At 44.4% G+C, this 27,480-nt stretch overlaps 1 protein-coding gene across 1 annotated transcript in view; it reads left to right on the top strand.

Annotated features, from left to right (window-relative positions):
- LOC146204746 (netrin receptor unc-40-like) overlaps nt 1-27,059 on the top strand; it is a 60,634-nt gene extending 33,575 nt beyond the window's left edge. Inside the window, exons 5-8 of the mRNA XM_084589454.1 lie at nt 11,726-11,776; nt 12,614-12,883; nt 21,174-21,467; nt 26,031-27,059. Of these exons, the coding sequence (XP_084445580.1) occupies nt 11,726-11,776; nt 12,614-12,883; nt 21,174-21,467; nt 26,031-26,293 (878 nt within the window). The 3' untranslated portion in view covers nt 26,294-27,059. The remainder of the gene's footprint in view (nt 1-11,725; nt 11,777-12,613; nt 12,884-21,173; nt 21,468-26,030) is intronic.
- Nucleotides 27,060-27,480: the final 421 nt, after the last annotated feature.

Genomic DNA, 27,480 nt, shown 5'->3' with positions numbered 1-27,480 from the left:
TTAAACGTGACGTCACGCATGGAATGAAAACGATTAAAACATAATATCTTATGCTAAATAAGGTCACCGTGTATCTGAAATGATTAACCTTATATTGTAGTTGACTTCGCCTAAAAGATTGGGCTTTTAGGCGAGGGTCATGAAACAAAGATGACGAAGTTTTGGGAACCAGACAGGTTACCTTCTAGGCCACTTAAGGCAGCCTCGAAAGGGTTGCTAACAAGTGGGGATTGATAGGTATGTCGTGTGGTCTTGCAAGTAATATGGTATCGTAAGAATGTATGCTGATGAGTATGTGTGTAAAAAGATAACAATTAGGAAAGTATTAAGTGAATAACAACGTGCATGTTGCAGTTACATATGTGCTTGAATTGGCATAGTGGCGCCGTCATGCGCCTGCTACCACAGCGGCACCAGTTTGACGTGCGCTGCTCCCCCGACAAATGGTGCCCTAGTGCACAGGTTGTTATTTAAGCGAAGCTTTAGTGACACCGAATTTTAACGTGGTTGTGTTAAAGGTCTCGTTGCTCAGAAAATCCGACGTCGTCGTGGTTGTTCTCAGCGAAAAACACGTGCAAGCTTATTATATCCGAGCACTTATTCTTTGACGATTTATGCGACCTAATGTGACTAAATGATATCAGGAAGTAGTGCTGAGCGGCCAATTAGGGTTGCTCAATTGAGGTGGGAAGGTGGGGTAATAATCAACCTTCCAGTGCTCTTGTATGCGCAGTCAGGCACGCTACTCTTATAGGCCACGAAGCTTCGTTCAAGCGGGGATTTGTATGTCGAGCGGTCGCCTTCGCTATCGCGCCATACCCTTAAAGGTGGCAGTTAAGTGTTTCCCATATTATTTTATCTTAATATTTGCACTAAATGCGCACAAGAACAAGGAGATAGCTGCATGAAGTTGTCTCACCATTTATTTAATTTTTCTTTGGAGCATTTTGTAGCGAAACCTCTTTACGTAATAGAGCCGTATTCAGTGCAGGGAATGTGGAATCTTTCTATATATCCTCCCAAAATAAGTTTTCGTCCCTTTCTGAAGTATGACACTGAAGGCAAATGATTTGAATCACATTCTGTGATAAAGGCACTTATCAGCATTTAATATTATGCTGGCGCATCTTTCTCCCTATACTGAAGAGGCGCTTTTTAAAAGTTTAACAGAATATGAGTGTCAAAAAAAAAATACCTGAGGGCAGGAAAAGAAGCTGCAATGGTACCCTTCCTAAAGCCCGGGAAGCCACTAATTCTTCCCTCTCGCCCTCGCAAGCAAATCGCAAGCACGTCTTCGAGCTTACCAGCATGCGGGATACAGATACAGCTCTAACAAACAATAACAAACAAACTAAACGAACTAGCAATTTGGAATAAGAAATAGGTTCGTATTCTTTGAAAAAGACAGTTTCTATCCTTTTCTCGCTGAAGAGAGGCTTACAGATAAACTCCATCCTGTACCTAAAGGAAACTGCACAGCCCAGGAAACAAAAGCATATTTTTTTTGTTGCACAACATTCGACAAAAGTAAAAAAATAGAACTCGCTTCTACCTCGTATAAACACCCTCAGAAACGAGAGCCTCCCGATGTCTGAGCATACGCAAAGTGCTCTCGCGGAAATGTTGAAGGACTGAAGAACGTGTCTTCTACATATTTATCGATATTTGATATACTCGATTACTATGTGCAATGTGTGGCTCAGCCAGATCATCGCACCTCATAGAATCATCCGTCTCATCTAGAGTCAGTACATAACTCAGGCCTGCGCCTTTCATGCGACTCCACTCCCCACAGCCAGTCTTAATGTTGAAACGCATTTCACCCCCTGCCCCTAGAAATCATATTGACCGCGCTTACTTGTGTGTGCGTTCTTAAAACCATCTCTCTGCCTAAACACAGCCGTGATCCATTTTTGACGAAGCGTCTTCAAGATTATTATTCAGCAAAAAACCTGAAGCCTCAAGAGATTTCCTTGAATTTCGGCATAAGGGGCACATCACATGGCATTACACAAAGACGCAGCCCACTAGCTCTCCGGTACAATTTTTCTGCAATTTGCGATCTCTTACACAATTTCGTAAAGCACAGAGTCCACCACAATTTGTTATTTAAGAATAACTTGCACTTTAGTAAAAATACAGCAGTTTCACATAGTTTTATACCGATTGTTCGAACTTGGCTGATTATGTTGGAAGCGCAGTGGCACGAAGAAATTGGGAGGAAGCAGTTAGACTTCCAAAATGCGCATCCGTCTTCCTTGCTGAATGTTCCGCAGTCTCTGGAATCGTAACAAAAATAGTAAACAAGACCATCACAAACAGTACATGTGCACAGACTCACTAGGCGTCCTGACAGCTCTTCACCATAGGAATATAGTTGCAGCACTACTTAGGGGTTAGTGTAGCAATGGGCAGGGCTCAAGGACATAACATGAAATTGCGCTTTGTCACTGTCACGAGTGAAGTCAGTATATTTCGTAAACTAAGATGAATGGAAGTCTGCTTGAAATAACGAATAACAAACTACATTTGGTAAAGCTCCTGTTAGTAGAAAGTAAGTCATGCACACACCACGAACGCTTCAAGGAACAAGGAAGTGATTGTATGCCGTCTTCACATAGGAAACACGCACGCGCGCACGCATAGCTATTTCATTGAACCCAACCCAATCTAGTCGGCATGCCCCCCATCCCCCCCCCCCCCCCCCCGTTTTTTTTTTTTTTGCCTTTTGAGGCCTGTTCTTGATCCACACTGGGACGGAGAAAGCTCTGTTCTACGACAAAAAGAAATGAAAGGTAGGAAAGAAACGCGAATGTACGCAAAAAAGTCTAGAGAATGTGGGGACCAAAGAAGTTTCATTACTTCGGTGCTTAGGCGTGCCGTCGGCACAACCGTAAGCAATACGTCTTTAACGCACTCGCTTGTTCTGTAACGGGAACATTGACTGATAATTTCAAAACCTCTCATGTGTAGTTGGAAAGACCGCGATCGAAAGCTTCATTCTTGCATTGAAATTGCTGTCATCGGATACTGCAGCTCCCCAGCATGTTGCGGCAGCAGTGCACAGCGCAGTGGTTCGAGCTTTGGTGTCCCTGACAGGGACGACGAGAGCGCCGGGGCGCGCTGCACCCGCATAAAGAAACCGTTAATCGTAACTGCCAGCAAGAGGAAATCCTGTGCGTGGTTATATTACGGTGTTACGAAACGACAGGTTTCCCTTACACACAAAGCATGCTCCTGTTGTTAGCGGCGAAAGCGTACGGATGACGGCTGCTCCGGACAAAGGTGATAGCTAGTGTTCCGATCGAATGCATGGCAGACAGAGTAAGTACAGTGTTCAAGTAAAGAGTGGCGTCCGTCCTAATCGATTTTTTTTTTTCGTTTTAATCATGAACATCGCAGGGGTTAGATTACATATAACAGTACTCACGTAAGTGGAAGTCCGTGTCACTTGATCAGCCACATCACATGTGGCGATGCGTTTTTTTTTTTTCGTGCCTTCGAGCCCTTGGTAGTCTCCAGGTATGTTTTCTGAACTTATCGGTTACTTTTTCCTTGCAGTAAAACTGCCTTGTTACTATCAAGATCGTATATACGAAGCTAAAATGTGAGGCCCGACGTGCTAACTATAGTCGATAAGTTGATCTAAGCACATTTACCTCAGCGATGAACCCTTTCGAGTTAATCGTGCGCAGCAGTGTGCAAGCCGCTTACGTTATTTTTCTTCTTTCGGCGAACCTTCGGAAAAGAGAACCTTGCGTATGCTGCGGAAAGGTCATGCAGCCGCCCATGGCAAAGCAGGTTGCGTTGCTCACGCCACAGGATGTTGCGTCAGGCCGATGGGATGTCCTGTCTGCCTAATGGGTGATCTAATTAATCGTCTAGAACTATACATGTTGCCAGTCGCTGCGATTGTTTCACTCTGTAGACGCAACGTCTGCGATAATTAATGGGGAAGAATGCGGTGGTGCCCTCTAACAGATCCAATATAATAAATTGATCTTGTAGTAAAAATGGGATTAATGAGAATAAGGCCATGGATTTGCTCTGCTTTTCAATGTCCAGGCAGCAAGCCACTCGCTTCCCTTATTACGGTGCTAGTAATTGGAAAATGCTAAAATCGAGTTATGTGACAAGAGAGCTACTTTCGAAAAGCAAAATATTGACAAGTATATAAAAAAAGTATGTCTTACATATTTCAGCAATTGCAGTAGCTTTTTTTCGTATGCCCATGCAAGTAGACGCCAGGCAATGCGTAGGACACTATTTTTTTTTCCTGCGCATCACTTCTCGTTGAATTTTCTTTCTGTTTTAGCGAAGGTTTGCGCATAAAATGACTGAATTTGAGGCTTCGTACCAACCTCTTACTCTTCCGATGCTCAAAGCCGGTACAGGGTTTTGAACAAGAGACGAACAAAATGTCACATGATAATCGCGGACAAAGGAGTGCGCGTCCTTGGTCAGTCTTCTGACGCATTACATGGCGAAAATAATTTAGGCGAAAGCCTTTCTAGGCTCAGTGAATGAAATTCCGGACGCGAGAGTTGCGCGCTGGATCTGTGCGCTGATGTGTCACTTGATAACATATGTGTGAGGAGGAAAATTAGGGATGAAAATTGATGGTGATTGTTAATGAATAAAAGTTAGACCATAGATATCGGTAGAGGTAATTAAGGATAATAATTACTAATAAAATGATCATAATATGACTAAACATGACTACGAAACGACCAATATGTCAAACGATGACTTGTAATGATCGCAACTGACTGGAAACAAGGGAAAGAGGCAAACGATAAGAGGTAAACGATGAGAGGCAGATGATAGTAGAGGAAGGGTAGGCTTTCTCCATCTCCTCTTAAGACACATCATAGAGACCCTCCTTACACATAAAGACGGCGATAATTCCTATATCTGGTGCACAATGCAACAAAATAGAGCACGGAAATGTGGTTAACATTAATCTGTCCGTGACTGTACATTCAGATGCACTGAGGTTTCGAATAGACCACAGGGACATCATAGTAGAGCGATAATGAGGAGTTTGACCTTGCCGAGATTTTAAGCAGACGAGTATTGTATAGGCGAATTTGAAAGAGTGTGTGGCCTCTCCCGCGAACCGCATGAACGCGAACTTTTTTTTTACTCTAGCCGCTACTGGCCCCTGTAATTGACTGAAAAAAACAACAACAAACAAAAACATTATCGCCCCCTTCTTAACAAACTCTTTCCAGAGTAGATTGCATACCGTTTAAAATATTTCTAAAGGTATCACGCGAGCGTCGATCATTCACTTGATCAGCGCCCTGTGATGGAACGAATCAGCAAACTCGCCGAGAGTTGCCGCATGCGAAGACCAGGCCGCGGTGGCCGTCGTCTGCTAAGCTGTTCTTGGAGCTGCGCGCAGCCCCCGACCATTTTCTTCGCCCCGCCGGGGTGGCGCAGTGGTTACGGCGCTCGACTACTGTTCCCAAAGGCGCGGGATCGAATCCCGGCCTCGGCGGCCGCTTTTCGATGGAGGCGAAAAGCAAGGTGGCGGTGTGCTGTGCGATGTCAGTGCACGTTAAAGAACCCCGGGTGGTCGAAATTTCCGGAGTCCTCCACTACGGTGTCTTTCATAGCCTGCGTCGCTTTGGGACGTTAAACCCCACAAACCAAACCAAACCAAACCAAACCCGAACATTTTCTTCGCTGACCGCACTACCTGGAATTCCAGCCACTAACACAGCGAAGAGGGTAAGAAAGACTGCTGATAGTAGCAGTGTAAGCATTCCTCAAGCAAATCTATCTGCGTTTCACGCTTATCAAAATCGTGTGCCACAGCCGTATTCGCAAACAATTGCGTACAATACAAGAGCAAACGAAAAATCGATTGCAAAGTTCGTTTGAGAAACACTGAGTACGCTGGTTGCAGCTCTGCGGCACGTGGATTTTCCTGAATATCGAGGGTATGTGCCAGCACTATTACGATCAAAGGAAAGGGTCAGGGGCTGCGCGCAGCTCCTGGAACAGCCTGGCCGGCGACTGCCACCGTGGTCTGGGCCTGGCCGCGCATATGGCTACTCTCGGCGAGTTTGCCGGTTCGTCCCGTTATAGGGCGCTAGCGTGATACTGTTAAAAAATTGGGTGGGTGTACATGTGAACAGGGCACCGTGGCAACATCTCTTGAAGATGTTGGTGAGCGAGGCACCTCTGTAGACTGTAGCACCCAGGCTTAGCCGTGCGTGACAGGCGGTTGAAGCGGTGCCGAATGTTTGGTTCTTTAAGGTCCTTTGGCGAAGGCAACACAACACTTTGGCCCCGCTTAAAGTACAAGGAACCCCAAGGTATACCTTACCTAACGGGGAAAATTGGTAATAGCTTCTTCCTATCCTTCCCTTCTTTCTTTGCTTCCTATTCCTTCTTGTAACTTTTCTGACTTCTTCTTCTCTGTTCTTGCTTTCTTTGTTTTTCCTGGCAGCGAGGATTAACCTTGTGTGGTTAACCACCTTGCGTTATACGCCATATTTTGTTAGTCAGGTTGTCAGCTTGCATGGGAGGGCTTTGTTCTAAGTCCTTATCCCGCCTCCTTGGTTCAAATCAAAGCCTTTAATTTCTTTATTCCCAACGAAAAAAGAGGAAGTTGAGGCAAAATGCCTGTAACGCATGACGAGTCCTTGGCTCCCTTTTACAGTCTTCAGTGTAGGGCAGTAAACATGCTTCACAGGAAAGCCTAGAAGGCTACATGAAACGCAGTCACAACAGAGCAACAAAACACAATATAAAATGTTCTTTTGTGCACGGAGAAGAGCAGAAAAAATGAGGGCAGCCTGATGAATATATGTTTGATCACACAAAAGAAAGAAGGATAGTATGTGACAATTTTAATATGAACGTACCAGAACCCCTGGATCTCCAAGCTTAGGACTTCACCTCTGATTTTACATCGAACAGTGCTTATTATTTTCTTTAAGAGTTAAATACTATGTTCAGTCTAACATGGAAAGCATTTAGGGGGTTGGAGCTTGTTAGCTAATTTTAATTATCTGCTTCCAGTAGCTGGTGCGAGTTCTCGGGACCAGTTTTCATTGGGTTTGAAGCGGGTACTAAAACGTGTCGCAAGAGTGCTGTAGAATCGATTTCTGCACGTATGCTAGAGCAAACGGTGTGTTTGTATATAATATATATATATATATATATATATATATATATATATATATATATATATATATATATATACTCCGCTTTTTAGCTTACTGTGTCTGAGAAAGAGAGACGCTATAGTGAATTATTGTGATGAATGAATGAGTTTATTTACATCAAGGCTGAGGGTGCTCGAAAAAAAGTAGAAAACCATCTACTTGACGGGGTTCGATCCCCCTTTGTACAATGGCAGACAGCGAGTATTTACAAAAACAGTACATCTGTGATACAGGAAAGCACCCGTTATACAATATTTATGCGAACTTCACTATCGCGTTACCAAAAAATGCTTTAATTTCTATAACCGTAATAACCTTCGATTGCCTGTAACGCCTTTAATTTTGCACGAGGATCAGTTTGTTCCATGGTAGGCGGCTAGCACCGTGGGCGAAAACATAATTGTTTCATACCTTTTGTTTTTCAACAAAATAGCCACCTTAATATAGAAAGGCGGACCGAATGCACAACTGAGTCTTTCTGAAACAACAACAAAGAAAAAAAGCTCCAATATTGCCTTGTTTTTCTTAGTGAAGAAACATAATAACTGCTATAACTATTTCCGCATTCTCAATATTGAAATGCCTAAATTATGTCCTATAGGCCCAGGCGATATGTCCTGCTAGAGCTCAGATAGTGTCCGACTTCAAAACTGCCTAAAGCACTGTCCATTGCGGGCATCCTTGTCTCAATCCTATCCTGTAGATCCTCGAACACCGTACCTTATGTGAATTCAGAAAATTATTTTCTATACACCTCTAAAGGAGAAATGCTGGAAGGACTTAGAGCACTAAACTAAGGGCATAAACATTAGAAAAGAAAAAAAATCTCGACGAAACACACAGTTCTCACATTTGCCTCCAGCCCTCTCATCGACACCATTAAAATAGGTTACCTGAGCGTCAACGTTAGACTATCTATACCGAGTCCCCGAAAAAAAAAGTAAATAACAAATTGCATCTGGTAAAGCCCGGGTTAGGGGAATGGGAACCGTGCACACATATAGAACGCTTCTGGAAAGTGATCGCATACGGTATTCGCATTGTAGACAGACATCTTGGACACAAGTTTTTAATAATGAAAGGAAACAAACCTAACCTGCGAAGCATGTAGAGATGCTGAAGGTGAACCCTATTTTATTACTTGCTTAAAACTTGAGGAACTGCGAATAATGCAATTTAGTGTATTTTATAATAACTGCATTCCATTCCGTCCAAGACAGCCCTTAGATGAAAGTGACATTGTTTAGTCTTGTCATGTGTCTTAGTTTCCTGGAAAAAGAAAACTGTTTTAACACTTTCCTCTCTTTCATTGCAACCAACACATTTTACTCTTGTGTGTGTCTGGCGCGTGATATCCTCAGATGCTTGCGCGACAAAAAAAAAAAAAAAGAAGAAAAAAGCTACACGTGAACAGGATGTACTAAATAAAATAAAAATACATGAGGGTTGCAGAAAATTTAGTCGCCAAAAACGCAAGCTCCGCACTAGCGCTGATGTCAAAAGCATCAGAAGGGCTCGCCAGACTCTTTGCACTGATAAAATACGAAGACAGCCTGCAGTAGATCACGCTGCAGCGCCGGTAGACAACAAAAGTTAGTCTGAACTTCCACATCTTTATAATAAAATTGTCACGGCTGAGACTGCAAATGCTCATGCCAGTCTTATTTTTTTTTTATATGCGATACGAGTGACCAAGAATTATTCTATTATTTAATGCACAAGATGAGAAAGGAACTGCCACTGAAAGCCGCATAATGCCCGCGTGTATAGAAGGAAAAGAAGCTGTGAAGGAAGTGAAAAGGATATTGATATGCAGACGCTGGTAAAAATCAAACGCACGAAACAGACAGGAAAAATGAACGCGGTGGGTAAAAAATGTGAAAATGAAAATTTGAACGCCGGGCGAAAAAGGAACTGAAAAGACAGTTCTGGGTAAGGGGGAGGAGAAGATGCGTCAATCACAGCAGCGCAAAAGAGCGCTGGAAGCAGCACGGCATTATACGCGGCTGTCCATAACACGCGATTTCAATACGTTCGAACATGATACCATCAGACGAGCCGAGCCGCAAGGGCGCCCGAAAACATAATTTTCATTGCAGGACAGCGTGTGGAAAGCCGAGTAGGTGGGAGACGCTCTCGAGAAAGGTTAGGTCGCTGCTCCGTTGGCACTAGACTTTCTAAAATTGGTGACAGATGCTTCGGCGAATACCAAACAGCCCAACGAATATGGGCTAGCTGCACGCCTTCGTCAGAACAGCTATCGTCAGCAATGACATGACCAACACACAGCTTCATTAACGTAGTCTTTGCTTAGGCACGGCTGCGGCTTGTGCGGGATAAGGCTCGCCAGTTGCACGCTGATCAATGTACGGGAAGAGGCCGGTGGATTAAAAGCCTAATATGTCATTGACCTCCTTTTAGAGGAGAACCGGGAGCAGTCGGGAAGCTAACATCTCCTGATGCTAGCACGTAAAAAGATCCCCCCAGGCGACCGGCCCTGCACCGTGCGCTATGATTATTGAGTGGCGTCTGTGTTGAAGAATACAGACGACTGAAGGCACCAGAGATGGCGACTAAGGGCTGCTCATTATCTCAACACACAACACAGCTTGCTGGCAAGACGCACCGAGAACGTATCTGAGAACCATGCCTAGTTGCATATATTTTGTATTCGATGCTGAGTAAGGAACCCGGAGAACTCTGCTTATACGCGTTGGACGACACAAGTATGTGCAGACACTGCCTTTCCTCTTTATTGTTTTGCGACTTGCAGATTCCTCACTAAAGTACAATACTCAAATGTTTCGATACATCGCACTACTTTCCCGACGTAAGCAATCTACACGACTGGTAAAGCTCACGTATATTCAGAGCCAGCCATCCTTGCTCACTGAGTGTTCACTGAGTTACCCAAAGAAGGCTGAACCGGAAAACAAAGCATCTGATGCTGGGAAATTTCATGGAGAACTACATCAAAAAAGGAAGAAAAAAATCTGCTTCAGAGCCATTAAGTGCCCGCAGCAAGTAAACAGGATTACAATGGCGACAAAGAAAAAAAAAACCTTATTTCTTGTTTTCCTTAATTGGCAATGACTAGGAGCGAAATGTCCATTGCCGTAAAAATGCATGTGCTACGTAACTGCTTTGTATCGGTAAAGAACAATGGGGAAAAATTTCAAGTTCGAGCTGCCTGTGGGCGGTTTCGCCACCAGACGGGCCACGATAACTTCATTAGGACCTTTGCACTCATTACTATCTTTCGAAAGCAGCTAGTAGGTGGCAGTAATGAGGCACGCAGTTTTTGTTCACGCGCTCCACTCAGTCAATGAATCCGAGAGGGTTAGCGAGCTGGGAACGAGTCACTCTTGATGCGTTTCTCAAGGAGAAAATGCACGAAAGAGTACGATGTTTGGGAGGACGCTAGGGACCTTACTCAAGAATGGCGCGCAAGTCGCGCAACCGCCCTTCACTTTGGGACAAGGCGGAGTTGTACATCCGATTGCGCAGCACGGCTGATGAACCGAGCGGTCTGCGCGGTGCGTGCCGAACGTGCTCCTCCTCAGCACGGTGAACGATAATTAAACCTGCTCTCTAATTATCGGCTCTTTTCCCAATGGAACTCAAGTCTTCGAGGTTCGCTCGCACCTCTGATTTGTCAACATGCTCTTCGTTTGGGTTTTGGTGTCACTCGTATAGCTCGACCCCTTCTGGTCCCATGCTTTCCCTTATTAATCTTGAGGTGTTAGAAGCAGCAATGGACTAGAAAACGACAATGTGCTATACTTAGAGACACCAGCTTCAATTAGCCTGCGATAAATCGTAACACATGCAATGATATAATACGAGCAGGAATACATAGGTGCGAACTTAATTACGGCGATAATTGTATTAGTTTAGTGCGCTTCTTTACAGGTGTACATGCTCCTTTTATTTCTGAAACCTTATGTATCTCGGCATGCATTGTTCATTAACTTTTTACGCATTTCACCCGCGCGACGTTCTGCGAAGGCGGGAGTTCTCTTATAATTTGGTTTGGTTTGTGGGGTTTCAACGTCCCAAAGCGACTCGGGCTATGAACGACGCCGTAGTGGAGGGCTCAGGAAATTTCGACCACCTTGGGCGTTCTCTTATAGTGTAGTTCGGACTCAAGTTTGGATTTACAGCCGTTGCAGCATGAGTTGCAGCTTGGTTTAGATAAGCTTGCAAAAGTTATACTAATGGTAACCGTGCTAAAAGCCGCAGTGATTTTCGGTGAAAAAAGTGAAATCTAATAAAGTGAGTAAAAGCTAACGACCTCAGAAGAGTGTAGCTTTGGACATGTTGTTTTAAATTGTGGTGCAAACAGCGCTGATATCGGACAAAGGAAGAACACAACAACACAGGCGCTGAGTTGTGTTCTTGCTTCGTCCAGTGTCAGCGCTGTTTCTCCCATTAGCTATCGACCTGCTTACCTGTCTCATAAAGCTATAATACAACTCAAATGCACTGCGTCTGGACGGGAAAACTAAAGTCAAAGTTTATAGTGATGGCTTTTTCTCTTTCAGTGATCCCCACGACTCCTGCTACTGTTAGTACTACGCAGAACACCCTCAATGGTAAGTAATGCAGCTGTAATCTTACCTTGTGTAAACGTGGCTACAATGGAGAATACCATAAAAAATAAAATCACGTCAAGCCTACCTTGAAAATATATAACTTGCCGCGAGGAGGGCCACACTTTGCGGTAGAGAGTTGTCCTAACCCCCCCCCCCCAAAAAAAAAAAAAAAAAAAAAAGAAAAAAAAAATGACGACGCAGTGGAACGTTCTTTTAAGCATCTAATTTTGAAAGGATATCAGGATCTTCTCCATTATAGAACCTTAAAAAGAAATGCCGTTATTCGTTTTCAGGAATTTAGTTTCTCGCGGATAAGGGATCATGCGCATCCACTGTGCCGATACTGGAGTAGGCGAGCTCGGTTTAAGAGACAGGACATTGCTTTGAAATTGAGCGATCATGGAGCTAAGCGCAAAGCTGCCTTAGAAAAATGTGAATAAGGACGCTTATTTCTTCCACACAACTTATTAGCGTTTGCTTGTTCGTTTTTGGATTGAGGTATAGCCGATGCAGCCTCAAGGTCTATATGACGAGGCCAAAGTGTTCGTGCTATCTGCTTAACTCGGCTTCTTGTTGGTCGCTCGATGACAAACGGTAAACTGTTCTCTTTGTTACATCGCACGGCTCGATCGCACTCATCGGGTGAATTCACAGGGCCAGTTTTATAGAGGTAATCAGCGAAAGGCCATATATTCTTAGCTCCTGAAATACAGCGCTCACAACCTTCGGATCGAACCGCTACCCCATAACGTGCCGCACAAGCCCGGTCGCTCCAATAGCGGGCCAGGAGCACAGTGTGGCTTTCATGAGTGATCGCTCGACACGTGTTGTCTGCAGGCCCCACAAGCATTCAGGCGATTCCATTGTCCAGCACATCGGTGCTGCTCTTGTGGGGGCCTTTGGCGCCCTACGTGGTGGGAGGCCAGTACCGCGTCCGCGTGCGCGACGACGAGAACTCTACGCGCTTCCTGGACGTCGGCTACGTGCTCTCCGCAATCGTCCAGGACCTGGACCCCAGCGAGAACTACACGCTTTCGGTGCAGTGGTGCCCCTCGCAGAACGTCTGCAGCGCCTTCGTGTCCACCACGAGGGTTGCCAACGCGCCCAGTAAGTGCACAAGCGCCGCTCATGCCACCGCAGCTCTCGAAACAGACAGTTTAGGGTGCATCGATAAAGGCATCGAGGCACCCTAAGACAGTTGGCTGAGTCGGTACTGGGCTGTACTGAAGAAGCGAACAGCGCGAAAGACGGAGCAGAAATGATGAGCCAAGATTGGAGAGATCAGCGCGTTTTTTGCTGTTTCTTGCTCCTCTCTTTCGAGCTGTTTGCTTCTTCAAAATCACGTTGCCATTAGGATGGGCGATCGATGGTCCCGGTAATTCTCATTGAACGCGAATAAAACTATAGACAGCAGTGACATACAGCTGCTCTCCCTACCTCCGCTCAAAAGTTGTATAGTTAAAAACAGATGCTCAATGTATAAATGCATAAAGTGCGATCATTGCATAAAATCATCAATCCATAGCATATTTAGGAATCCCTCGAGAAGTGCCCTTGCGAGGGAATGTGATTCATTGTGACACGTAAAACAAGCACTGTACTGTAGCAGACGTTTCAAGGGCCAAACAAGGAGAAATAGACTTGTGTTGGGTGCATGCTTACGGGTTCTTTTGCAGCGATAACATTCCAGCAAATTTTCCTACAGGCCTTGTACGGTGCTTTGCTGTTCCGCAATAAAAAATATCCAACTCGCTTTTAATTAAAGTTTGAAAGAAACGAAAATATTTCAGTTACACGGAAACGTCAACACTGTGCGCAAAGTTTTTGAACACACCCGTTTTGTATTTTGGCCTGGCGTTGCGTACCGTGCTTTGTATGGTAGAGCAGTTTATTTCTTCGGCTTACAGAGTGAGCTCAGTTTGAGAAAGTATAGCAGCACTACACTTAAATACAGAGATTTGAGATCTAATAAAGATTTGAAATGTTTGATATAATGAGATATTATAGCGCTATTAAAAGGTGGTATTAGAAGTACGCGCGTGTGTTTCCTGTAATATTTTCACGTGGTAGTGACATCACCTTAGGCAACAAACCTGAAGCCTGGCATGCCTCCGAATTATTCTTTATTGGACTGACTTGCTCCCACAACACACTAAAACATTCGGCGTCGGCGATGGCGACTATTTTGCGCTCGGCGGTCGTCGTTAGTACTGGGTTCCTTCCGCTCTCGGCCTTGCTTGATATAAAGCTGCCAAGAAAGCTTCAAGATAAGCCGCCAAGCAACTACAACAACCTGGAATAACGTAGACGGTCTTGCGCATGGCTGGGATCATTCGGGATAAATATGCGCGCACCTTGCATCACAAAATGGTAATGCCTCGTGCCAGTGGTACTGAACTTCAGCAAAGAGAGTGCGAAGTTGTTGGGAAATATCAGTGACCAGGAAACACTTATTAAAATTTCCCTCCTCGAACAATCCTTAAATCTCGCGGTGGCAACTCGACTAACAGAGTACAAAGTAGTTCAGCTTTCGACATTAGAAGCGAGTGTTTCACCGTGCGAGAAGAGTGATGGAGGCATATGAAAGCCGAACGATTGCAACCGATAGCGAGCGCTACTTTGGCGTTCGCGAACGTGGGCGTGCCGTTATTAAGCAGAGCCACTGAGCTTTTAATATCAAGAGTAAGGGTTTGCAACTCTCAGTGCTGAAATAAGACTTTCTCACGGCGCGTGAAACCTTGAAATACGAGTACGCTACGTCAGTTAAGCGCGCACTTATTCCAAAATCTCGTTAAAAAGCAGCTTGCTGTTTTTCTTCGTGTACCTAAACAACTGATTGTCCGGTCTGAGAGCGGTAAATGCGCGATCCATCGTTCGTATAAAGGGGCACATGCTCCATGACGCACCTTCCGTGGAAAGACATTATCGTACTCGGACATCACCATCGAGATCTTGACAAGGCCAGTGCACCCGAGCAGCTACGTCGCGACTATCGGATGGGCGATGATGGATCAGTAACTGGAGCGGCAAGCGACGATCTGAGACGAGTGCCCTCTCGCCACTTCACTCGTATCTGTCCACTCAGTCATATGCTGACCATTTATCGCCCATCCGGTAGTCGTGACGTTCACTGCTGGAAAAGAGTGTGACTCATCGGCTCTGTGAAGTTCTCGGTAGTGACGACCCAGCCGAGCGCGCAAGTAGCCATGGCATCCCCTCTTCGCTTATTACGTTCTGCCTTGCATCTATAAGGCCAACAAATTAGCCTCCCCATTCAACGAGACCCACAGAATTTTTACTTGAAATAATGACAACCAACGAAAACAAATGACTTCAGGGACTGCGTCATGTGCAGCTTTATTCGGTACTGTAAACTTAGCTTGTTCTCTATATTTGAAATAAATGATTGCGCGCGCTATTTATAACTTGTTGCCTAGCTGAGAATAAACACTCCACTTGCACAGACGGTCCTTAGACGGCTGGTGCAAGGTTATCAGAACAAGTGCCTTGTTATTACTTGTCTAGGATAAATATTATTTCTCTAGGATGTCTTGCATATTGCCCCCGTGCTGGCGACAGGGAACGCGAGAAATTAAGCTCAGGATTATTTATTTATGTTTGAAAAACTAAAGATCTTAACGCTAAATCAGAAGGAGAGCAATAAGAGAGCATGCAAAGAAAAATTAGAACCCAAATTGCGAGAGAAATGAAATACGAGCAGCTGCAAATACCTGGCAATGCAAACATGTAATAATAAACATGGTCATTTACAATAACTGTTACACACAGTAAGATGGTAAGCTGTGAAAAGCTTGTGACTGTGGAAAGAAAGAGTACTGAAGTGAGTTGGTCTTGGCAAGGTGCATGGTTAGGAAAGAGGGGTGGCAGTGTCGGGTTTGTTGGGTTCTCGATAATGATAGATACGGTGAAGAATCAAATCCTGATTTGTGGTAGAATGACAAATAATAAATTTTCAACTACATAAATTGCCTCCGGGCATGCAGGGTTGGACTTAAAGCTAAATTCGGTTGCGTTAGTTCTGAGACTGAGAAAAAGTGAGAAAGTTCGACTGTACTTCGAAAAAGGAAGATTCATTTAGGTTGTCTCAAGGGCGTTTATGTTTGCGACAGTACGCGGGTCCCATACAATGCACACGTATACTAAGACAAGCTTTACAAAGGTTACGTAATTTATAGTCTTGTAACCTGGATTTGGTGTATCTTCTAGTTTATGGCGCTAAAACAATCTTTTCGTAAGGCAATGAACCCACTGTTAGGGATGTGCGCAATTCGGTTTAAGTTACTTGATAGTGCAATACCGAGAACACCTTCGTTTACTTCTCTAATTTGCCGAGAACCGTAAAAAAAAAGAAAGAAGAAAACTTTTTAAACTGATTAAGTTTTCTTGTAAAGCGCAGTAGGACTGTCTTTTCCAAGTTTAGTTTCATGATTCGCCTATCACTCCGTGTAAGAATACTATTAAGGGACGTGTTAAGTACTGCCTGATCATCACCTAACTGGTCCTTGTTGAAGAAAAGTCATCTGCACACATAGGAGTCTGCACAATTTGATTGATCACATTAACAATGTCGTTACAATATATCAGAAATAGCAGCGGCCAAACACATTGCGCTGAAGGATATTAGATATGACCGGTATTGCACAAGAATATCTCCGCTATAATAGTTACGCATTAATTACGATGTTTATACGTTGGGAAAATCAGTCATGCAGTACTATCATAATTAGTGGCTGAATTTGTTATGAGGAACAAGACCAAAAGCCTTCCTGAGGTCCCTGAAAATCAAACCTTCCTGCCCGGCCCTATCCCAGCGAAATTAAGTGAAATGCTACGATTATCTGAGTAGCTGTCGAAAATCCTTTCTTGAAGACACTTTGATGATGTGGCAAAATGCTATTTCCCTGAAGAAGTTCGGAAATGCGTTTAGGCACTATAATCTGCATGAACTTATAAGAACATAACATAATGTACAATAATGTATACGGCACATATCATGCGGTAGTTGGACAAATCAAGTGGGTGACCTTTCTTCAGGACGGTCAGGACACGAGTGGTCTACCAATCGTCAGGAATGGATGCAGGTTTAATGTGAGCTTGAAATATTACAGCTAAGAAATTGTTCAGTGATTCAGCAATATCTTGAGTAATTCAGCGATAGTATGCTTGGGCTGACAGCCCCTGTACACGAACAAGGAGATTACCAGGTAGTAGCGATATTGATCACGCTAGTCAGTGGACGCCTTTTCTAGCAAGTCGTTTTGTGACATGGTGACATCCCGTCTCAAACAATCAGTCAATATTTTCGGCAATGAATTTAGATGAGACGAAGAAATGGTGATAAGAGACTTGAGCAGCTGGTGACTAGCGGCGCCAAGACTTTCTAAACAATAAACTGATGGGTTTTATGAGGTAGGTCAACACATCTAACTAGAAAGCAAGTCGTAGTCGAGGGCGTGATAAATTTATTACTGGTTACTTGAGTTCTTTAACGTGTACCAATATTTAAGTATGGAGATATGCTTGCATTTCATCTTCATCCCAATGCGGGCACAATTACTATCGTCAATACCATAAATAAATCCGGGAGCTGAACGCCATAGCTACTGAAACACCATCCCGAGTGCCGAGATTTAATTCCTTGCATGTTATTTAGAACTCATGACAAAAAAAAAAAATCCTCAAAGTATGGCGAAAGCAGGTCTACTTTGTCTTTCTAATGACTCCGCTGAAGAGCAAAATGAGTGTCTCTGAGAAAACTGATCGAACACATATAAAGAACCATTATACGTTATGCGCTTCACAGGGGTCCGAGAAATTATTCCATTGCTTATTATAAAGTATTCATGTAATCATTCATCATAAGCAGATTTTCAAACGGTCACGCGCTGCGTCGCACAACCGAAAGCGAAATACAATTAATAAAGAGCCCGAAGAACAGAGTAAAGTAATTTCTGTGGCTTGCTTCGCTTTGTGTTTTATTCCGGCGACGGATTACTGCCGGAATTTAGCTGCTTTTTACTGGCATTAAGACCATTAATGGATCGTTATTTGACAAAAAACCTGTTCCATTTCTTGAGCCAGCTCAGTTAAATCTATTTCAGTAATGCGTTGTCCACCTACTGAAGAGGGCCTGGAAGCTGAATAGGCCACCATCCCAGAAGAGAGAGGCTCTGCGCATGTATGCTAGGAGGGGTATGCTGGAGTCAAACGTCATCAGTTTCCTTTCGCGCTAATGACCGTGCGATGTTTACATCCGCTCGTTACTACCCGTCTCGTTGATGTTCATTCACCGCTGTTAAGAGAATTGCTGGCCTAATGAGCAAGTTGTGACGCAACGAGGCGAATAGAAAAAAGCGCCCTCTCCCTTCTTCCACAGCAGTTGCTACTGGGCGGCCATAGTGGCCTCATGTTCATAGACACTGTTACACCAGCCGTTCAGAAGGCATATGAAGGAAAGGGGGTTCTTCAGGCCCAGCAAGCTGTGTGCGGGTGATGTCAGCACCTTAGGCCTTTCTGCGAGCTCAGGAAATGAGGGATTGTAAAGGAGCTTAGAACTGCATGGATGCCTTGGAAGAACTTCGCGGCCGCTTTCTCAGATGGAGATGAAAAACAGAAAACGAAAAACATGGTTTTTGCGAAGAACCCGCGGGAGACAAAGGTGAAAAGCGAAAGAACCTACGCTCGTGCGGTCGGCTTTGTCGGCGCTTCTGTTTGTGCAGAAGAAACGCGGCTGCAGGCGAGTTTATGGAAGACAAATTACCCCCGCTAACGGAGAAACGAGCTCTGGCTCGTTTATATCGTGGTTCGCCACGGGAGATTCTTTTTTCTTCTTCTGCAGACTCCTGTCGCCACTGTTGCGCTGCTGCATTATTGCCGTGCATGTGTTCCGAGAGCTGTTCGGTGAGGTATTTTGTCTTCTGGCAGTTGCTAGCTGCCGCACTTACTATCTGAGGCACTGGGAAGATGGGTCTGCACAACATACATTGGCGTTACTTTTTTTTTTATTATTATTAATACGTGCCCTGTTAAGCATTTTGCTGAAAGAATTGTCGGTCGATACCGAGGAGATCGTGCCGCAAATAGTATTGTGCTCGTGACGTAAAATTGCTTACGTGAGCGAAATGTGGCGTGGAAAGGAAAAAAAAAAAGAAGAAACTCTTTCGTGCATAAGAGAGAAGAATGTCAAGCCCGCTCGTTGCCTTTAAATGAGACAGAAGTGGGGACAAAAAGTGGGGTAAAAAAACCTGTTAAACACTGTGTGGTGCCACATGTCATTTGGAAAAAAAAAAAAAAAAAAAAAAAAAGAAATCGCGAAAACCGTGCCGGCACATTTCAACGTCAGGAAAGTGCAGGAAGTGCGCAGTTTGTGAAAGAGAAGAAAAGCACAATGAACTACTTTATGGGTTTTAACGTATTAAAGCTGCTGAGGCTGCGAGGAACGTCGTAGCGGAGGGCTCAGGATAACTTTACCACTAGAGTTCTTTTTGTTTTTAACATACGCAAACACCGCGCAGCACATGGGCACCTTTCGTTTCGCCTGCTTTAAACACGGGCAATACATGAGATACGAGACGTGGGAACGCAAAACCAGAAAGTCCAGAAAGGAAGAAACCAGATAATCAGAAAATACAGGCTAGTCACTGAGTATAGTTTTGAGGTAGCGGATGTTCGGACCGTGTTGACTAGTTAGGTTGGGAAATATATAACACCAGCTAAACGTAATCGGTGTTTTAAAAGCGACTGAGTGCCCTAATCATATGAAGGCACCTGAGAGCCGTACATAGCCACGCGATCAAGTCCGCAGTATTTTTCTTGCTTTGTAAATTGAAATATTTGGTGACTACTAATTAGCTAAATTTTTATGTTGTCGCCTGGAACAATATGCCCCAATGCAAACGTCATCGATCGTCTTTAAAAAAAATGGACTAAAATACTTGCCTCAAGGCATAGTTAGCATAAAGTAGCTTTTTCTACTGGACCTAACAGAGCGCACTCTCGTTAAAAAAGGTTCAGTATGACTGCGGTACTGCTTCCGCGTCTCAAGACCATCTCAATAGAAAAAAAAAAATGCTCTTCTCAGGTGCGCTGTTCCCGATGGGGCTTTACGTGTGCAGTGGGCGAGAGATATGCACTAGCGGCTGGTCTCGTGGCAGCTTCGTTTTAAGGCCGAAGTTGCATAAAGCCAGCCATTAAAACGATAGCTAAGTAGTTATTGCTAAAGTTAGCCAAGCATTTCTTAATAGCTATTACCTTTGGAAAGCGAAAAAGTAATGCAGACTACTCTCAACAGTCCTCAGTTGGCTTCACTGCGTTTGGGTAGCCTTTCTTAAATCCTTGGTTACATTTAGCTGGGACACCTGGTATAGTGCAAGCGAAAATCCTCAGCATCGTCAGCTTTGCCGCTTATTTAAGAAATTTATTTGGATTGCCGTTAACCACCCTCAGGCAGTATATTTACGTACTCTTCGCCCCTTTTCTTAAATTAGACAGGAGACGTTGACAAAACACGGCTGAATCCTCTAGCGGAACCACGACCGTGCCGCTTTTGTTGGTATTTTGTGCCCTTAAACCACATATGGCATTTTTTATGACCGCCAGTAGAGGTTCTTGAGTATATGGTTATTGTTGTGCGTTTTTTGCTTGGTTGGATTCGGTTTATGGGTAGTAACGTCCTAAAGCAACTCAGGCTATGAGAAACGCCGTAGTAGAGGGCTTCGGAAATTTCTACCACCTGGGGTCTTTTAACATGCACTGAAATCGCACATCACATGGGAGCCTTGCTTTTCGCCTCCTTCGAAAAGCGGTTGCCGCGGCCGGGATTCGATCCCGCACCCTTGGGCACAGAAGCCTGTAGGTAATTCATTGCGATTCAAATGAGCTTTTCCTTCTCTAGAATTTGTAGTTTTTATTTCTGAAATTTGGATAAATTATATATTTTGACTGACATTTTCTCAAATAGGCGGATAATATCAAAGTTAATGTTGCTGTTACTGCATTACAGCAAACGTTTTTAATTCAAGGATTGAATTACAGCCGCTATAGGCAAAACTCGGAAAAAAAAAGCCCTCTATCGAAATTTCCACTATGAAAATCATAGCATGCGATAAATATAAATCCTGTTCATTTACGAGAATATATGCGCTCGAACAATTGTGGATGCGAAACACTCCAAGTGGTCTGAAGTCATATGAACGTCTGGCGTACAAAAAGATAGGCAATAAAGCAGAGTTGAACAATCCGTTAACTCATTAGAGCTAACAAACAAAGGGCGTACAAACTTTCGCAATTTGCACAGCTAGCTCTAGAAACCACGAGTGCTGCGACGTTATCTATGCGGCAGGGCGCCCAGTTCTCGTGTTTCAATGGCAACTTGCAGAGCTTCCCGTGCCGACGAACCTGACGGTAGTGGCTGTCGGAGCGTCGACCATCAACGTCACTTGGCAGCTTCCTGAGAACAGCGTGAACAACATTACGGGCTATCAGGTGTCCTGGTGTATCAGCGACATGTGCGTAGGAAAGCTGAACGACTTGACGGCGAACACTTCTTACTCGGTTCAGCGGCTCCAGGATTTCAAGAACTATACAGTCTTCGTGTGCGCCTACTTGGACCGTGGCCTGACCACTTTCGTTGGCCAGTGCGTCAATGTGAGCGCCAAGACGCAGCCTGGAGGTGAGTGCGCTTTTGAGCACGATATCGGAGGTGAGATTTCAAAAAGCCGCTTAGCGTTACGGTTCGAAGGGAGTGGCAGTTGCCACCCATGACGAGTGTGTTCCTGGATCGTTGGTGTTTCCTTTACTAGTGATTTTCAAACAGTTCTTGCCCCCTTTCCTTATTCGCTTGTCTGTTTACATCGATACAGGTCATCTGAATACACGGCATGGAAATCTAAAACTGGCACCCGCTTACGTGGCGTGCGTAGCGTTCAGATAACAGCGTGGCCGCGTCACTAACAGGATAGCAAAGTCGAGGAAGAACTTACGAGTCCTTGCACGATTCAGCTGGTGATATTTTTAAGAAGGTTTATAGTTGGAACGTTCTTGGAGAGACACGAATATATTCATCATCTTAATTTGCAAAATATGCTCTGATTTGCATGCTAGGTATTCAGATACATGGGCAGCGAAAGTGTATTTGTTCCACTGGATAAAATGCTCTGAGATCTTAAAATTGATAGACGCAAGACTGCAGCACTGTACTGTGTCTTACTAAAAAAGTGGCAGTTTTGGCGGACACTTCAGGTTACGCTTGAAAATGAAATTATTACTTCCCAAAGATTTTAGAGAGAAATTGCGGTTTGTGGCTACTTCGCGCCCATGTCCTCGGAACTCATGACAGTTTAACGCATAGTGATTAATGCGGTAAAAATTGCGGATTTATACGCAACTTACTGAATCTCTAGTTTGTGTATGGTATAGATAAAACAATACAAAACTGAAATATCTGGTATAATGGTTTATACAAGTTTGTATTAATTCATTGACAAAAATTGTGCGAGCTCACCGAGACGAGTTGGTTGGTTGCCACCGACGGTTGGGTGTGGTGTCAATAAACCTAATCAACCTACTAGAATTTCCACCGTTTTATGTGTGTTAATAGACAACACCGCGAATATTTCTCCTAAGCTGCCTTTTAGCGACCATATGCTGCTGCTTAATGTAGACTCTTTGTCGAAAGTGTAGAGCTCAGGGGGGTATGCTTCTGAGCTACTTCGTGCGGCTTATAATGCATTTCCTGTGTTCCGAATCTCTTGATGCTAAGAAGATTTTTTTGTTCTGCCTTCTCCAATGGGAAGGACCTTCACTAATGCTAAATCAGCGCCACTACATGGATCAGAAGCAGACTGGGGTCTAGAGTTTTGCCAAAGGCGGTATCTATTATGAAAGAGCCCTGAACGAGGGTTGAGCGGGAGTCTCAGACAAGAGGACTTGTCTTCGTCCGGGCCCAGACGAAGACGAGTTTACTTGTCGAAACGTTGGATCGACTTGCAAACTGAGACTCCCGCTCAACCCTTGTTCAGTGCTCTTTCATACTGTGCAGCCACCTTCTTTCTGTCATTCTACTATTGATGTACCCATGGGACATTATGCATTATTTGCGGGGCCAATTTTTCGCCAACTGGAGGTTACGAAAATTGCCAAAGTAAAGTTCTCGCTGAAATTATTTCTCTTGCAGTGTGTTCGCACAATCATGCAGCTAAAATTCAGTTGTTGGTAGCGTCATGCCATGACTCGTGTTTTGTCTATCAATTTCGTCCTGTTTGTTTCAACGAGACTGTTCTAGCATGCCAGCAGCTTTGAAAGCTCCGTTGCTAATCTGCTGATTTCATCTAAAGCTTTTACATTGTTCTCACTTCTTATATAGGCAGAATACGTGTACAGGATATCAGGAATAAGGTAGCGTACTACAGCATTGAAATGTTAAAAACTTTAAGTCAAGACTGCTTATTAGAAGAGGGCTTTGTCGGGCTGGTTGGTTCATGTTGAATGGAAGGAAGAACAGCTCAAACGAGCGGGACGTGTAGGAAGGCGAGACAGACATATGAGCTGACTAGCAACCAAACGGTTTATTGCGATACAAGTAGCAATATATAGCAGACAGCCAAAGCGTATAAAAATCAAATTACGACACAATCATGGTCCTGATATCACATAGAAATTATCAAAACCATCCGCGATTGAGATACGTGAGCTCTTGTGGGAATAGAGCAACGGATGGTTGGCTGACACACGTGTCACCAAGTTCGTGAATGTGAAAAGCCTCAGATAAGAGGCGTGAGGTCAAATCTTTATATTTGGCGATGATTGTAGTTTGGTTCAAAAACGCCTCACAGTCCTTGCAAGCGATGGAATGGATGATATATGTTATTTCGGCGTGACTGCTTTTCTATGTCTGTGGCGTGTTCGCGCAGTCTATCATCAACACACCGCCCATTTTCCCCGATGTAAAATCGGCCGCATGAGAGTGGAATCTTGTAAACAACACCACAACAACAGTTCACAAATTTATCTCGGTGTTTCTTTTCACAAGCCTTCTTTCTACTTTCTTGGTTGACTTTCTTGCACAACCCTCCTAACTTATTCCTGGAGGAAAAAAAGGAGCTCCACGCCGGCTTTGCTGACAATCTTTTTCAGGTTGTGCGAAACTTAATGCACATACGGTATGCACGCCATGCTCTTATAATTTGATTCGCGTGAAACATTCTGAATCCTGCTTTCTGATAGTATTGACTCGGCTACACTTGAAAGGATTTTAGTCGGGTAGCCTGCAGTGGTGAGCCTATAGTGATCTGTGCGTCAAAGCTGGCCTGAGTTTTGTGCTTGCATGACCTATGCAAGGCTGCTTTCATGCAGGTTTTTACTATCCCGCGCTTAATAATCTTGGAGTGAGCCGATTGGAAGGGCAGAAGGCTCTTCTGGGAGCGTGGAGAGTACATCCAACACACATGATCGTCCGATAGCACAAGTTTCAGATCTAAAAACCTAAGTTTGTGGTCAGTGGAAAATTCTGTGGTTAATTCTGAGCAACAGGGAGCAACAGGGTGAGCAAAATCTGAGCAACAGGTTGTTGGGCGTCATCTTTGCGATAAAGAAACCAAAAAAATCATCAACGTCACGCATAACTTTAACAACAGTGTCATGGTCAAGCTTGGCTTGAAGTCGTCTATCGCACGAGGCTAAAAACAGGTCACTAAGAACGGGAGCGAGGCTGGATCATATGCAAACCCCTTGTTTTTGGATGAAAAGCCTGCTATCCACACTAGCGAACGTGGACTGTAAATAAAAGCTGAGCATTTCTAGAAACACGCCAAAGACATAGAAAACCAGTCACGCCGAAACAACATAGTCATCCATTCCATCGCTTGCAAGGACTGTGAGGCGTTTTTGAACCAAACCACAACCATCGCCAAATATAAAGATTTGACCTCACGTCTCATATCTGAGGCTTTTCACATTCACGAACTTGGTGACACGTGTGTCAGCCACCCGTCCGTTACTCTATTCCCACAAGAGCTCACGTATCTCAATCGCGGACGGTTTTGATAATTGCTATGTGCTATCAGGACCATGATTGTGTCGTTATTTGATTTTTATGCGCTTTGGCTGTCTGCTATATATTGCTACTTGTGTCGCAATAGACCATTTGGTTGCTAGTCAGCTCATGTGTCTGTCTCGCCTTCCTACACGTCCCGTCCGTTCGAGCTGTTCCTTCCTTCCATTCAACTGCTCATTAGAAATGATTGTTTACGCTGTCGCATGGATACTAGAGTGATCCTCAAGCAGACGTCCTAGCTCCATCATTGTCCTTTTTTTCATCTGTCACCATTCTTCAGGGCTTATTTTTTGTCACAGGAGAGAATCAAGCACGCTTACGAACGCATATTCGAGAAAGAACAAAAATGACGCAAAAAGTATAGAAGCGTGACCGATTTTGCTTCCGCTGAGAGAAAGAAGTCGAGGGAAGCGGGAGAAAACTTTTATTTGAAAAGCAGAGGAGTTTGGGAGCGCGAGGACTGCTGAGGCAAGAGCACCGCATTTACAATGAAGGGTGCTTCAGGACTTCTGTAAGCTTGAGTGCCTCGGTATTTGGGCGAACACATATATGCGTTGTTGGTTACTTACACGGATATGCTAGGAACAGTTCGGTGCTGTAACAAGCGTTTCTTGTGCATTGCATGAAATACGCTGACACCCGTGCATCATACATAAAACAAGTGGCGAGCTAGATTGGCATAAAGGGGACAGGAAAATGGATGGCCTTTCTGAATACAGTCAGCAGGATGCTTGAATTTTTCGGAAGATTTTAGGCACAATAGACGGCGAAAAAAATTCAGATGTCAGGCTCCCTGCTGCGTGCGTGCATATTTACAAGCCACACGTCAGAGAAAGAACGATCGTTCCGCATCGCGAGAGACAGGCCCAAACAGAGCGGCACCGGGCAGAAGCGTGCGGTCCATTGATACCTATACAAAGAAAGCGACTCCGCACATTGGCAGCAAGCTTGGGGCAATGGCAGTAGATTCGATTAGTCTCTGTGACACGAAATGGATTGACCTGGTGCCGAATGGGATGGGGCACAAGGGCACTCTCGCGGAAGTCTCCCGAGGCTATTGTCGATGGTACACCGGGCTCTATGCGCGGAATGCGCGCCAAGACGGATGAATGCCGCAGGATGCATTTACGCCGTGGCGGTGTACAAACGTGGCCTATAGATCTTCACGCGTGTTTCTTGCAGCTCCCACCGGCGGTGTGGCCTTACCGTTGAGCCAAACATCTATCCTGGTCCTCTGGGCGCCGAAACCGGGATGCCCTTCGATATCTGCCTACCAGCTGAGGGTCGCCAGCCCGACGCCCACCGTGAACTGGGTCTCCACAGAAATGACTCAGTACACCTTTGCGAACCTGCAGTCGAAGACGAGATACACCTTCCAGCTTCGGTGGTGCCCCTTGCCCGGAACGTGCAGCCTACCTGTGAACATAACAGGAAGCACAGTTTGAAGCCTGTTTACCACGATTATTGCTGTAGATCGCCCACGAAGTCACCCGGGCAGGGGGAAGTTCTCGAGAACTGTATGCATTTGCGCCGGCTATTCTGAAATGTGATGGCGCGCACGGTTCTCAGTGATCTACGGACTGAAAACACAGGCGTAACAGCAGCTCTCGTGCCATTTTAACAAGCTTTACTTTGCGAGTACAGTGTGCTTATGTAATGTAAATATTTTTTTTATCCCCCATTAGGTGCAACTGCCATCTCGTATAGTCCATTTTTCACTAGTCATCTCGAAAAGCGAATTGAGAGGCCGCATGCCCTTCTAGTCAAACCATGTGACTAAGCTTTTCAAGGAGTGTGCAAATATTTTTTGTTGGCTTGCTTTTAATGAGTTTCGAATTCATTTGTACATAGACGGCATGCCTCTTTCTTATATTTGAATACGCTGCAAACTAATATAAGTTGCATTACACCTCTGTAATCTATATTTGAATGCGTACGGTGTGTTGAATTTGCAAAATTTACCTTAAGGTGCAGAAAGAGTGGAGAGCTGCACCCTCTGTCCTAATGACTCTGTTCACTGGAGCAACCAAGTCGTGCCTTTTTGGGGATGGTATGACGCTCGAAATGTAGTGCCGAGTTAAAAAGTAGGAAAGAAAGCAAGCGTTCGCAACTTTCTTCAATGAATCATAGCAACGAGCTACATTTTTGTATGAAATTGTGACCCATTGTCTGACTATGGCTCAAATAAAAACTGACCTCTGTCAGCCTAAAAGCACACAATCGTTGTATTATTTGAATGCATCCACCGCGCATCGCGTTTTCTTCACTAAGATGGACTGCCTCACAGGACACCGGACTTCTTATCATTGCATGCACACGCAAAGCTTTGCCATGATACTAAAAGTACTATAAGAGTAAATTTCAGGTGGTCGTGATCGGAGTTGGTGATGGTGGCGAAGACACGAATGCTTTCTTCTTGCACAAGAGGTGCCCCGGCCTGGAGACGACTTCCAGGATGGCAGGGATAAGGGATTAAACTTGACAGTATATATACAGCATTTACATAGTTACAAATTAGGTACGAGAGAGATATTTACAGCAAAGGTTAAAGAAGCAAAAACTTGGAACTGGCTAGTAACAGGGGAGACTCCTTCCTCGGCATAGCCGACGATGCATTGCACATAACTTCTAG

Source organism: Amblyomma maculatum, chromosome 1 (assembly GCF_055883805.1).
Source record: "Amblyomma maculatum isolate TAMU_Amacu chromosome 1, ASM5588380v1, whole genome shotgun sequence".
Lineage (NCBI taxonomy): Eukaryota > Metazoa > Arthropoda > Arachnida > Ixodida > Ixodidae > Amblyomma > Amblyomma maculatum.
This window is presented reverse-complemented; position numbering and strand designations above follow the sequence as displayed.